General features: G+C 40.3%; 1 protein-coding gene across 16 annotated transcripts in view; it reads right to left on the reverse strand.

Moving 5' to 3' along the window:
* The window catches only part of ERC1 (ELKS/RAB6-interacting/CAST family member 1), a 274,696-nt gene that overhangs the window by 187,875 nt on the left and 74,125 nt on the right, over positions 1–12,696 (reverse strand). For all 16 annotated transcript variants that reach the window (XM_043441413.1, XM_043441404.1, XM_043441412.1 and 13 more), the window contains 2 exons: positions 9,671–9,838; positions 1,476–1,643 (listed from right to left, as the gene is read on the reverse strand). In XM_043441413.1, coding sequence (XP_043297348.1) covers positions 1,476–1,643; positions 9,671–9,838 — 336 coding nt within the window. The remainder of the gene's footprint in view (positions 1–1,475; positions 1,644–9,670; positions 9,839–12,696) is intronic.

The raw sequence follows: 12,696 nt of genomic DNA on the forward strand, positions 1-12,696 counted from the left end.
GAAATGCACTCAGATTTAAACAAATATTAAGCAGGAAGGTAGACATTTTTAACTATCTACCAGGTCAATGGAAATTTTTAGAGGTTTGGCAACAATTGTCTGATAAAGCTGTGAAGAAAGTCATCCGAATATAAAAAAGCCACAGGCTTTGTACAGAACAACTGGGCATCCTGTTTTTTTTTTGATTCATAGTGTCATTCTTGAATGAGGTATACTTATGTCGCTATCTGTTATGCTGTCAAGACAAATATGTAAATAAGGAAAAAAATCTATAAATATCTACTGACACAGCTATAGGACATCAGTTAATTATGGTGTAAGACACTGAAGGCTATGCAGACATTAAAAACAATGAGAAAAAGATACATATAAAAAGACACAAACATGTTTACTTTTAAACGAATAAAAAAGTATGATCCCATTGTCTTTTTTAAAAAAGGTGTGTGACACATACAGGCCTACATATATGCCCAGATTTTTAATAAAAGAGTATACACTAATTAACAGCAAGTTACATCTAAGGAGCTGCACTGAAAGGGCCAAAGAATGAGAAAAAATAATTTCGTTTCCAATGTTTTTGTACTTCTTGAATTTTTTTACCTTGAACATATATTACTTTCATAATTTAAAACTAGCAAAAACGTACAACAAATTAGCATCCACTAACAAGATATCATAGCCAACTATTTAGGGTGATCTAACTTTTATGTTTACTTGAAAGCAGATGAAAACCAAACTAATGTAACAGAGGACAAATACTAAACACGGTCCTCTGTACACCAAGGAAAAGCTGAGTTTGAAGTTTAATAAGGTGAGTTATCTTTCCTGGCTATCGTTAGAGGTTAAAAATGAATGGGGACAACATCAAATACTTCTCATCCATCCCCTCAATGGAAAGGAACAATAAACAGCAGTGCCTACTCTGTCACCTCAAAGGCAGCCTTAATGAAGGTAAATGTGGGAGGGGCAGATGATCAATAGTACTTTCCTGATTGATTATAAACTGTCAGCCTCTTCCCAGGAGTGATGAAGGTAAAAAAAAGAAAGAAAGTCTTCTTTTCCTTGAGACATGCACATTACATGTCAGGACACTAGCACGTGTCTCTATTCAAAACTGTAGTCCTCTTAACCCCAAGGATGGAGCGGCAAGCACCCGGCCCACGCGCTACACTAACATGTCACCACAGTTGTCATACGAAGACCAGGAGGGGCAGAGGGATGTCAGTGCAAACGCTCGGGCCATTTACAAGGCACTGTGCACAAATAGTAACACGAAGAACATGCCTGAAGATACCAGACAGTGTTTACTTGGAAATTTTAAGAACCGAATCTGCAGAGCAGTTTTAACAACCTACCTCCTTCAACAACAGTTTTTAATTCCTACCTGCAAAAGCATCAGCAGAGGAATGAGACAGACTTGGACAGCATGCGGGTACAACGCAGAGGGCCCTGGGTCCAGAACACCTGCACCTCACCTTCTTCTGAAGAACGTTGACCTTCCGCTCCTTCACGTCCAGCATGTCCTTGAGGTCATGGATCTCCCCAGCCTGCGTCCCCTTCTCTTCAGCCATGTCCTGGATTTGCTTTGTCTTCTTATTCAGCATGGTTTCCTTCTCTTCCAAACGCAACCGCAGAGCGTCCACCTACGAGTGTGGAGATTTTTACAAGTGATTAACTGAAAAGAAGGACTTCCCAGGTGGCTCAGGGGTGAAGAAGCCTCCTGCCAATGCAGGAGACTCCAACTCGATCCCTGGGCTGGGAAGATCCCTGAGAAGGGCATGGCAACCCAGCCGAGTATTCTTGCCTGGAGAAGCCCCATGGACAGAAGAGCCTGGCGGGCTACAGTCCACGGGGGTCGCAAAGAGTCGGACATGACTTAGTGACTAAACAACAACAACTGAAAAGAAAGGAATGTAATTCCTTCCCAATAGATGTGCGCTGTTGACTAAGTGATATTTTTGTAGCAAGCTTACATGAGAATCAAATAACGGGGCTTCCCTGACAGCTCAGTTGGTAAAGAATCTGCCTGCAATGCAGAAGACCCCGGTTCAATTCCTGGGTTGGGAAGATCTGCTGGAGAAGGGAAAAAGCTACCTACTCCAGTATTCTGGCCTGGAGAACTAGTCCATGGGGGTTGCAAAGAGCCGGACAAGACTGAGTGACTTTCACTTTCTGCAGAAGGGAAAGGCTACATACCACTGTAAATATAAACATGACTACTTAGAAATTAAATTCTAAAATTTTGTGAACTCTTTCATAATGAAATAAATATTTCACATCAGTTAAATTACGATGGTATCAAGATAAATAGATCTGAATAAACGGGACAAAATAGAGAATTGTTATATACAGGCCGAGCTTTGCTACTTCTACAAAAGCAGGTATGATCTATTATGTTTCTCAAATTTTACGTGCATTAGAATCCTTCAGAAGATTTGAAAAGAATGCCAGGTCAAGCCATCAGAGTTTCTAATCCAGCAAGGTTGGGGCTCAAGGATCAGTATTTCTAACAAGTGCCCAAGTGATGCCACACTGCTTTAGAAAATTTAAAAATTACAAAGAAAACTGTAACTGCCATCAAACATGACACTTGCTGTATCAGATACTACCATCCACCTGCAGCTGACAATGTTATCACACACTTATAGATCTGTGAGGCAAAGCAACTCTACTACCAGTTCCTCAGACTAGACAGCCAAAGTTTGCTGTCCAGGTACCAAAACATCTGCAAATAATAGTATTATAACTATAATGTTAATAATATATCAAAACTATATCATATCAAAAGGATATGGAGGGAGGTTCAAGAGGGAGGGGACATATGCTTACCTATGGCTGATTCATATTGATGTATGGCAGAAACCAACACCCCACTGTAAAGCAATTATCCTCCAATTAAAAATAAATTAAATAAATAACCAGTATTAGCAAAAAAAAAAAAAAACAAAGAAAATAAGAGAGAGAGACCATAAATAAGGCTGAACGTCCAAGAATTGATGTTTTCCAATTGTGGTGCTACAGAAGACTCTTGAAAGTCCCTTGGACAGCAAGGAGATCAAACCAGTCAATCCTAAGGGAAATCAACCCTGAATACTCATTGGAAGGACTGATGCTGAAGCTGAAGCTCCAATACTTTGGCCACCTGATATGAACAGCCAACTCACTGGAAAAGACCCTGATGCTGGAAAAGACCCTGGGCAAGGCTGAAGGCAAAAGGAGAAGAGGGTGGCAGAGGATGAGATGGTCGGATGACACCACCGATTCAATGGATATGAACTTGGGTGAACTCCGGGAGATAGTGAGGGGCAGGGAGGCCTGGTGTGCTGCAGTTCATGGGGTCACTAAGAGTCGGACATGATTTAGCAACTGAACAACAAAGCAAAAAAAAAATCTAACATTATATAAAAATAATATGGTATCTGAGTATCAATACTGTGTGTGCAATACTGTGTGTAGTGGCATTTACTGTGCAACAGATATTTAGGAAATTTTCCTCGGAAACTAGTCTCATTGAAACTGCTATAGATAAGCCATCATGCACTTACGAATTATCTTAAACTATGCTAGAGAGGAAAAACGTATAAACGAAAAGATTTCACTCTGCTAATCTCTATTTCTCTCAACCAGTTCAATGCCACCAGTGTCGCCAAGCCAGATATTGGGGAGCCATCTTTTCAGGCTCATTTATAATTCTTCACCACAAGTTCCACTGTCCCCTCAATAAACATTCCTACATCTGTTACTTTCCTCTGGTTTAATAAATGACACATGGCAAGCTTTCTTATATTCTGCAAAGATTCACCTAAGAACTTTCAAACTCTGAAAATCTTATTTCTGAAACTCAGCTCTTTCCTTTCTTCTACGCCTGCTAAGCCTATTCACTGTTCATAGCATAACCCCTGACCCATCACCCTTTTTGTTATCCACCTCCATTGTGGTTTTATTCTCTCCCAGCCTGAGCAATCATTTCAAATACAGCTTCACATCATTTTGTTTTGTTTTTTGCAGTCATGTTTATTGCACAAATCTTTACTTCTAAATTAACCAGTTTTCTTCATTCTACCCTCACACTTCTGAACCTTCTTGCATGGGGTCATGTATGTGCTTGTCAACCACATATAGAGTATTATCGAAAGCCCTCAGAATTCTGAGGACAGTAACTGTGAGACCTCAGAGTGCTGCTGCTTTGCGAAAAGCACCTAGATGCCCTGCTGCACTTTTGCATCAGATCCCTGACTCCGCTAAGTGACCTGGAGGTGGGCCTGTGCTAACCACTCATTAAAGCTTGCGTGCTGTTCTGAGGGAATGTCAGGTATGAGACCCACAGGAACTGGTGACTGAAAAAGGTAATGAGTGAAAACTCTTGTTATAGACACATAAACTTTTGGTGTTACTGCAGTGGGAAATGCCAGCTTTGATATTCAAAATATTTTATATCCCAAAGATTAGGCACAAACTACCCGCGCCCACATTTACCCTAATCACTAAATGATCTTTTCAAGTCAAGTCACCTGTGTACACTTTTTCTTGGTCTGCTTTTTCGTGCAACGCAGAATTTAAATGTGCTGGTCTGGAGATCTAAGATAAAAAATAACCACAAAAACCACTTTGCTACTACTAGATTAATCGCTCTGAATTCTACACTGATCTTTTGGTTTGAACTAAATTCATAGTGTAATTTTGCGTGAGGTCCGTATTTCACAAACCACACACACACACAAAAAAAGCATATTCAGGGAAACCCCTCAGAGATTAGCAGGATACACAGTCATCACCCTAACACCATTCTTGGCAGGGGGAATAATGCCTTGTTTATTCATGTCCGCTGGGCTGGAGGAACAGCATCTATCCAGCTTGCCAAGCATCAAGGTCTGTGGCAAGCAGGTTATGCCAACTTCAACAAAAGTAGGAGGCTTTTCCTCTGCAGGGCTTTCTCTACCAATGGACATGAACAGAAAAACGGCTATCCTGTTCTGGTCTTTTACTTCTGATCGCAAAACTATTAATAAGCTCAACTCCCTTCCCACCAAAAAAAACAATAATAATAATCGAAACCCATCTTATCCTTCTTCTGTTTTTTTTTTTTTCCTTCTTCTGTTTTATATCAATAAATAGATCTACCTAAGAGCACAGTAGTATTTGCATGGAAACAATGGTGTATTTCCTATAATTCCTCTCTTGGAGTTACAGAACTCACTCTGCTTCCAACTCTCTGACCACGCCTTTTCCATGTTCTTCACTGGTGCGTGATAAGTCACTTCAGTCATGTCTGACTCTTTGCAACCCCATGGACTGTAATCCACCAGGCTCCTCTGCCCACAGGATTCTCCAGGCAGAGTACTGAAGTGGGTTGCCATGCCCTTCTCCAGGGGGTCTTCCCAACCCAGGGATTGAACCCAGGTCTCTTATGTTAACCCAGGTCCTACATTAACAGGTGAGTTCTTTACCACTAGCGCCACCTGGGAAGCCTGTTCTTCACTGGACCCTCTGTCATTTCCCTCTATGTCTCACTCCCTTCAACTTCCTCTGGAGAAACCACTTCATTCCTAAGGCTTTAGCCACTACCCCCATAACAACAGCGCCCATATATTTATTCCTGGTCCCAACCAGTTTTAAAAACCGGAGATTCTAACAAAAGTTTCTGCTTAAATCAGATATTCCACTGAATATTCTGCTTAGAATGAGGTTTTTTTTTTTTAAGAATCTTTGCTTTTAAAGGACCTTTAAAAGTGGTCAAACATTAACGCAGATTAAATCTTAATGATGTCTATTACGTTATTTTCTCCATTTTTCCTGTATTTGACAGTATTTTGCAAGGTTTTTAAAAATTAAATAAACTACTATACAGTGTACTAACACATATATATGGAATTTAGAAAGATGGTAACGATAACCCTATATGCAGAACAGAAAAAGAAACACAGATGTACAGAACAGAATTTTGGACTCTGTGGGAGAAGGCAAGGGTGGGATGTTTAGAGAGAACAGCATCGAAACATGTATATTATCTAGGGTGAAACAGATCACCAGCCCAGGTTGGATGCATGAGACAAGTGCTCGGGCCTGGTGCACCGGGAAGACCCAGAGGAATCGGGTGGAGAGGGAGATGGGAGGGGGGATCGGGATGGGGAATACATGTTAAATCCATGGCTGATTCATGTCAATGTATGACAAAAACCACTACAATATTGTAAAGTAATTAGCCTCCAACTAATAAAAATAAATGAAAAAAAATTAAATAAACTACTCCTAATTTTAAGAATGCAAAAAAAGCAAAGCCCACACTAAGTGACCTACCCAAGATCATAGCATAACCTCCTGTCACCACATCTCCCACTGTCTCCACCTAGAAAGAAGGATGAACGAAGGGCACTGGGCCAGGAGACCAACACCATACACAAGCAGACCTTTTAAAAAGTCTATTTCAACAAACTCAGTGAGTTCGTTTGACACCTCATCCCAATGAAAAGCTGAAGAGCTCAGAGAAACTTCAATAAGACCACAGGCAGAGATGTGTCATTCCACAGTTTATTTGTACAAGGGTAGGAGGGGGTTGCAAATGTATAGTCTAAAAAAAAAAAACCAATGGCAATACTTTAACCCAGTGATATTTAATATTAACCTCCAAATTCAGATGAGAGCATCATAATTAAAAAACTATTCTAGCCACATTAAACGTCTATATCAACCTTAAGAAGCTGGCATTATTATTAATTTCATGGACCGATGTAAAAATGGAAGAGGAAAGAGGTAATATAACTCATCCTAGGCCACATAACTAATAAATGCAGGACGCTGTGTTTCAAGCCAAGGTTTGACTTCAAAGCCCAGGCTTTTGACCACAATGCTACTAAATCCAGACCAGCTCTGTGGAGGTTACCAGATCAACAGAGGTGTTCACAAAACAGGAACAATTCCATGGGTATTATTAATACACACTGCTCCCAAAGACCTCAATCCCTGGCTTAATTTAGTGATTTGAGAGCCAGATGAAAGTCCAAGATAGCTTCAGAGAGGAAGACGAGATCAATTAAGAGCAAGAGAAATATTAGTAATTACAGAAATAGATGAGAACTTCTCAAGAGTTGGTTCAAACTGACTTTTAGGGGATCCAACAGGAGAAAGCTGTTGTCAAGTGTCATCAAAGTAATTTACGAAAAAAAGGAAATCCTAATAAACAGGCATGTAACATTCATAAAATCACCCCAATTCAAAAGGAAGCTAGTTTTCCTACTGTTATTGTTCAGAATGAGACACTTATATTCGGGCAGTTGTCCTGATAACTTGTGGGGGTAAATTGATGAAACTCAGTTATTCCCACATGGCTAAAAGCAAATATAAAAACCATTCAAGAATGACCACAAATACAGTCTTTGTTCTCTACGGTACAAGAAGCCAATCACAAGCCCATCTGTGTGAGACCCAGTTAATGAGAACATTATTTGAGAGGGGTACAAAGAGAAGGATGAATTGCCAAGGGGAAGAAGTCATCTATTAGACTGTGACAAGCTTTTAAGTGTTTGCATCATCACTAACCAACTGCCTGGGACTCTGGTTCGCGCACCTGCCACCTCCATCCAAAGCCATCACAGCAGCAAGCCTGGAAGCAGGCTCACTTCTAAAGCGAGGGCGCCCTCTTCTGACTCTTTCGTAGAACTGCATGCAACCAGGTACTGATGTGAAAAACTCTTTAATAAAGCTCTAAGTTAATACATTTACAGGTTACATTTTCCAGGTAGTTCTGCATCTGCAATTCTGTGAGTAAACCTTAATTTTGCTTGATAAAATAGTAAACAGCAGAACTTCCACATAAAATTTATGCCAATGAAAAGTGACCACGTTCTCTCACTGTTTTAGCAGTTTACATACATGAGCTGACAGTATCCTAAGAACTATGCTGATGCCGACAGCTGACGTACGAAGACTTTACTATGTGACAGGAACCAGGGGTGAATAAACTGGCTTAATGCTAACAACCTAACGAGGCCGGCACTCCTCTTCACCTTACAGATGTGAAACGAGGCACAATGAACTTCAGCAACAGGTCAGAATCTGCACCTGCTGGCCAGTGGTCAAACTCGGTAACGCTGACGCCAGAGCTGTATTCACACCCAAAACATGCTTCTGAGGTAGGAAGCTGATGCCATGATTAAATGAAACATGATCAAAATAGAAAAGGCCTAAGTAAGCCGTAAGGAAAATTATAAACACACCATCTAAATCGCTCATTTTCAACAAAATCTCACAGTATAAAAATAATATGTGAAATATTTTGGTCATTTTTCTCTTCCTCCTCACTTGAAGATACTGAACTTCTGGGTCTGTGATGTTTTTCTGCATTCTTTTTACTACCCGTTCCTTTTTCTCATTAAACTATACCTCTGTCGATTATCCAGTTCTTTAAAAGAAAACCTTAATCCACATTACTGCTTTTTCTTCTGTAAAGCACAACTGCAAGAAGATCAAACCTGTCCATCCGAAAGGAAATCAGTCCTGAATATTCCTTGGACTGATGCTGAAGCTGAAACTCCAATACTTTGGCCACCTGATGTGAAGAACTGACTCATTGGAAAAGACCCTGATGCTGGGAAAGATTGAGGGCAGCAGGAGAAGGGGACATCAGAGGATAAGATGGTTGGATGGCATCACCGACTCGATGGACATGAGTTTGAGCGAGCTCTGGGAGTTGGTGATGGACAGGGAAGCCTGGAGTGCTACAATCCATGGGGTGGCAAAGAGTCAGACATGACTGACTGAAATGAACTGAAAGCAGAACTGCTTACCTACTCCTACCTAAATTCTCTACATCATTGAGCTCTTTAGAAAATACTTTCCTTTAGACAGTAAATCCAAACAGATCAATGCAAATATGACAGATTCTCATCTGTATGAAATTATTCAGTATGTTCTTAGCTAAATCTAGGCTGAGAGCCTAGATTATCTTCTAAGATTTCTAAAAATGCTAACCCTATTTTCAAACAGGACGTGAAGGCACGTATCTAACAATCTGCAGTTCAAAACAAGATGAATCTTGAACATTTCTGTATTCCGCAGTTTGCATACTTAAAGCTATTCATAGTACCAAAAATTAAGGACACTTAATCACCCAACACAGGCAGCCCAAGCTCATGGTCATTAATGACTGCAAGATTTACCATGGGTGAGAACAAATGCTTTTACAACTATCTTTTCATTTCTTAATGTTAGTTTAAAGTATACTCGCGTGTGTGCATGCTTAGTCAGGTCTGATTCTTTCTGACCCCATGGACTACAGCCCGCCAGGCTCCTCTCTGTCCTTGGAATTCTCCAGACAAGAATATTAGAGTGTGCTGCTATTCCCTTATCCAGGGAAACTTCCCAACCCAAGGATCAAACCTGCGTCTCCTGTTTCCAGCATCGGCAAGCAGGTTCTTTACCAGAGTCACCTGGGAAGTCCTAAAGTATACTTATCAGAAATATATGTAAACTGCACTGGTTTTTAATTTCTTAGATCCAAGAATGACAGAAACAAGATGATTATAGTTTAGTACAATAACTGATCACACTGCTATAGAAACCCTCATAACAGTATCCATGGCTCCCATATCTCAACACAACAAAAAGTGTACAAGTAACACAAGTGCCAAGGTGCCCAGGAACGGTGACCCTGCAGACCCCAGCACGCCTTTACCTCGGTCTGCAGGATGGCAGCCCTCTGCTCCTTAGCCGTCAAGGACTCCTTTAGCACTTCGATGTGCTGCTTGCTGTCTGAGAACTGGTTGGTGAGGGTTTCCAGCTTTGTCTGCAGGGCTAGTAGTTCCGTGTCCTTTCTGGACAGCTCCTGCTTCACCTGACCAATCTAGAGAAGAAAAATAAAACAGTGTAAGGAAAAAAGGAATAAAACCAAGAACCTCTGATCTGGATCTCGGACAGATCCAGGTCAAAATATGCAGCATTAATTTTAGGACAGGGCACAAATCATCTTTTTGCATCATCTAATCTTAGATGACCACCCCCCCCCAAAAAAAATCAAAGCTTACTCAACTAATAGGAAAATTCCCAGCTTTCATTTATTGTCTCCTAAACTTTTGAAATCCTTTAGAAAAGGAATGAATGATGAAAAATCCCAATTCACTTAGATGATGATGAGATAACAATAAGCATCTGATCATGACTAAACCAGTTTTAATTTTATTAAGTCATAATAAACTTCAAATCGTAAATAAAGCAGGATTAGTATAAATGTAATACAGAGAGAAAAAAGAAACTTCCTAGCACTGCTATTTAAACTCAAAAGCTGCTATTGCAGTTCTTTTATCTTTTCATTCTGAAATGAAAGTTTACATGAAGTCTCTGTCTCAAAAAGCCACTTTTAGTGTTATAAGGCATTATAAACATGCTTTAAAAAAAAAAAATCATATCATTTTGAGGAGTTAGGGATACTGATCTAAAAAAAAGACTCCACCTACAAAGTTGTATCACCTACAACATGTCATATCAACTAAATGGATAAAAGTATATAACCTAAATAAAGAATGCATAAAATCTCATTCTGTTAGAGTCTATATGTGTAAACTGAAGTTGAATTACTCTGACAGAGTAATCCATAAATCAACAGGTGCCACTCACCCCCTCCCACAAATTTTTCTCATCTTGACATGTTTATTGCTTAGTTGCTAATTTCTGTCCAACTCCTCGCGACCCCGTGGACTGTAGCCTGCCAGGCTCCTCTGTCCATGAGATTCTCCAAGCAAGAATACTGGAGTGTGGGTTGCCATTTCCTCCTCTAGGGGATCCTCCTGACCCAGGGATCAAACCTGTGTCTACAGCACTGGCAGGCAGGTTCCTTAATACCGAGCCACCAGCAAAGTCCAAAGATTTGATTAACTGACAGAATGGTGAACAATTTTGCTTTTTTTTTTTTTTGGCTGTGCTGCATGGCACGTGGGATCTCAACTCCCTGACCAGAAATTGAACTTGTGCTCCGTCCACTGGAAGTCAGTCTAACCACTGAACCACCAGAGAAGTCCCACCTTGACTTAGAAAACATTTCAATTCAAACATCTCCTTTACATTCTACTGTGTTTCTAAGAATTTTTAGTCTTTTATTCTAAATGTAAGCCAACCTAACAGTAATGACATCTGCTTTTACATTATGTCTACTGCCTGGCAAGGCATTCATGCACCAAAATAGAGACTAATTACTGGAAGTATACACTTGGTAAGAAGTCAATAACCACAGTATCACTGAGGAAACAAAAAATACTTTTTTTTAAAGTTGAATGTATCTAAACTATTTTGGCTGCAATAATCTTAGGCACTAGGACCAAAGCCGGAGAAGGCAATGGCGCCCCACTCCAGCACTCTTGCCTGGAAAATCGCATGGACAGAGGAGCCTGGCAGGCTGCAATCCATCGGGTCACTACAAGTCGGACACGACTGAGCGACTTCACTTTCACTTTTCACTTTGACACATTGGAGAAGGAAATGGCAACCCACTCCAGTGTTCTTGCCTTGAGAATCCCAGGGACGGGGGAGCCTGGTGGGCTGCCGTCTATGGGGTCGCACAGAGTTGGACATGACTGAAGCGACTTAGCAGCAGCAGCAGCAGGGCCAAAGCACTTGAGAACAACTGCCCATGAGAAAGTATGAAATAAATTTTACTGTAATTAAAATTAGACTTTTTTAAGGGGCACTAAAAATAAATTTCTGATTTGCTCTTCTGTTTCAGCAGGAAGTCAAGCATTTTCCTCATATGCATGAAATCTCTATTTATAAATCTAATTATTCATTCATTCAACAAGTATTCCTGTGAGCTTACTGAATGCAAAGTACTGGCTGATACTATTGACATCAGAGAAAGATAACAGCAGCTGTCTCCACCCTGGAATACAGAAAGGTGCCCAGGAGTCACCACGTACTGGTGGTGTAGCATCTTTCACGACATCCCTTTACCGACAAAAAACACACACTGTGTTATCCCATCCCTAACAAACAGAAGGCATGAAAAACGCACTTGTTGTATGAATGAATATACAGAAGGAACGTTCCCACCTCATCAGCTAAAGAACCCACGGCTTAATTACAATACAAAAACAAAAAAACAAAAAAAAAGGTAACAACAACAAAAAGAACCCATGGCTTACAGATTACTCAAATTTCCAGCTACCTCTGACCATGTGATCAAAAATAAACATAAAATTTCAGTTTCCTCCTCATCTGCATTATTAAGTAATCCTCAAATAATGCTATACTGACCATCAAGACTGAGAAAGAGAAGAAAATATTCTAAACAGAGGAGTTTGGAAGCACAAAATTTCCTTAGAAGTTAACAGCATACAACGTTATGTGGCAGCCTGGATGGGAGGAGGATCTGGGGGAGAAAGGATAATGACACCTATGACTGCGCCCCTCGCTGTTCACCTGAAACTATCGCAACAGTGTTCATCGGCTATACACCAATATAAGATAAGAAGTAAAAAAAAAAAGTTAAGAGTACAAGGCTTTGCAGTCAATCCCAAGTAAGGATAAATGTGTCCTCTAGAATAATTTCCTCTCTAAGCCTTGGTTCCTAATCAGTAAGATAGGGAGAAACCAAATCTGTGCCACTGTACTGTGTACAGATTAAACAAACAAGAAAAAAATGTATGGAATGTTCAGCCTTTTGTTTGACACAAAAAGATATTAAAAATAATAGCTGAGGGAAAAAAAGTTACA

This window comes from Cervus canadensis, chromosome 21, assembly GCF_019320065.1.
Source record: "Cervus canadensis isolate Bull #8, Minnesota chromosome 21, ASM1932006v1, whole genome shotgun sequence".
Classification (NCBI taxonomy): Eukaryota; Metazoa; Chordata; class Mammalia; order Artiodactyla; family Cervidae; genus Cervus; species Cervus canadensis.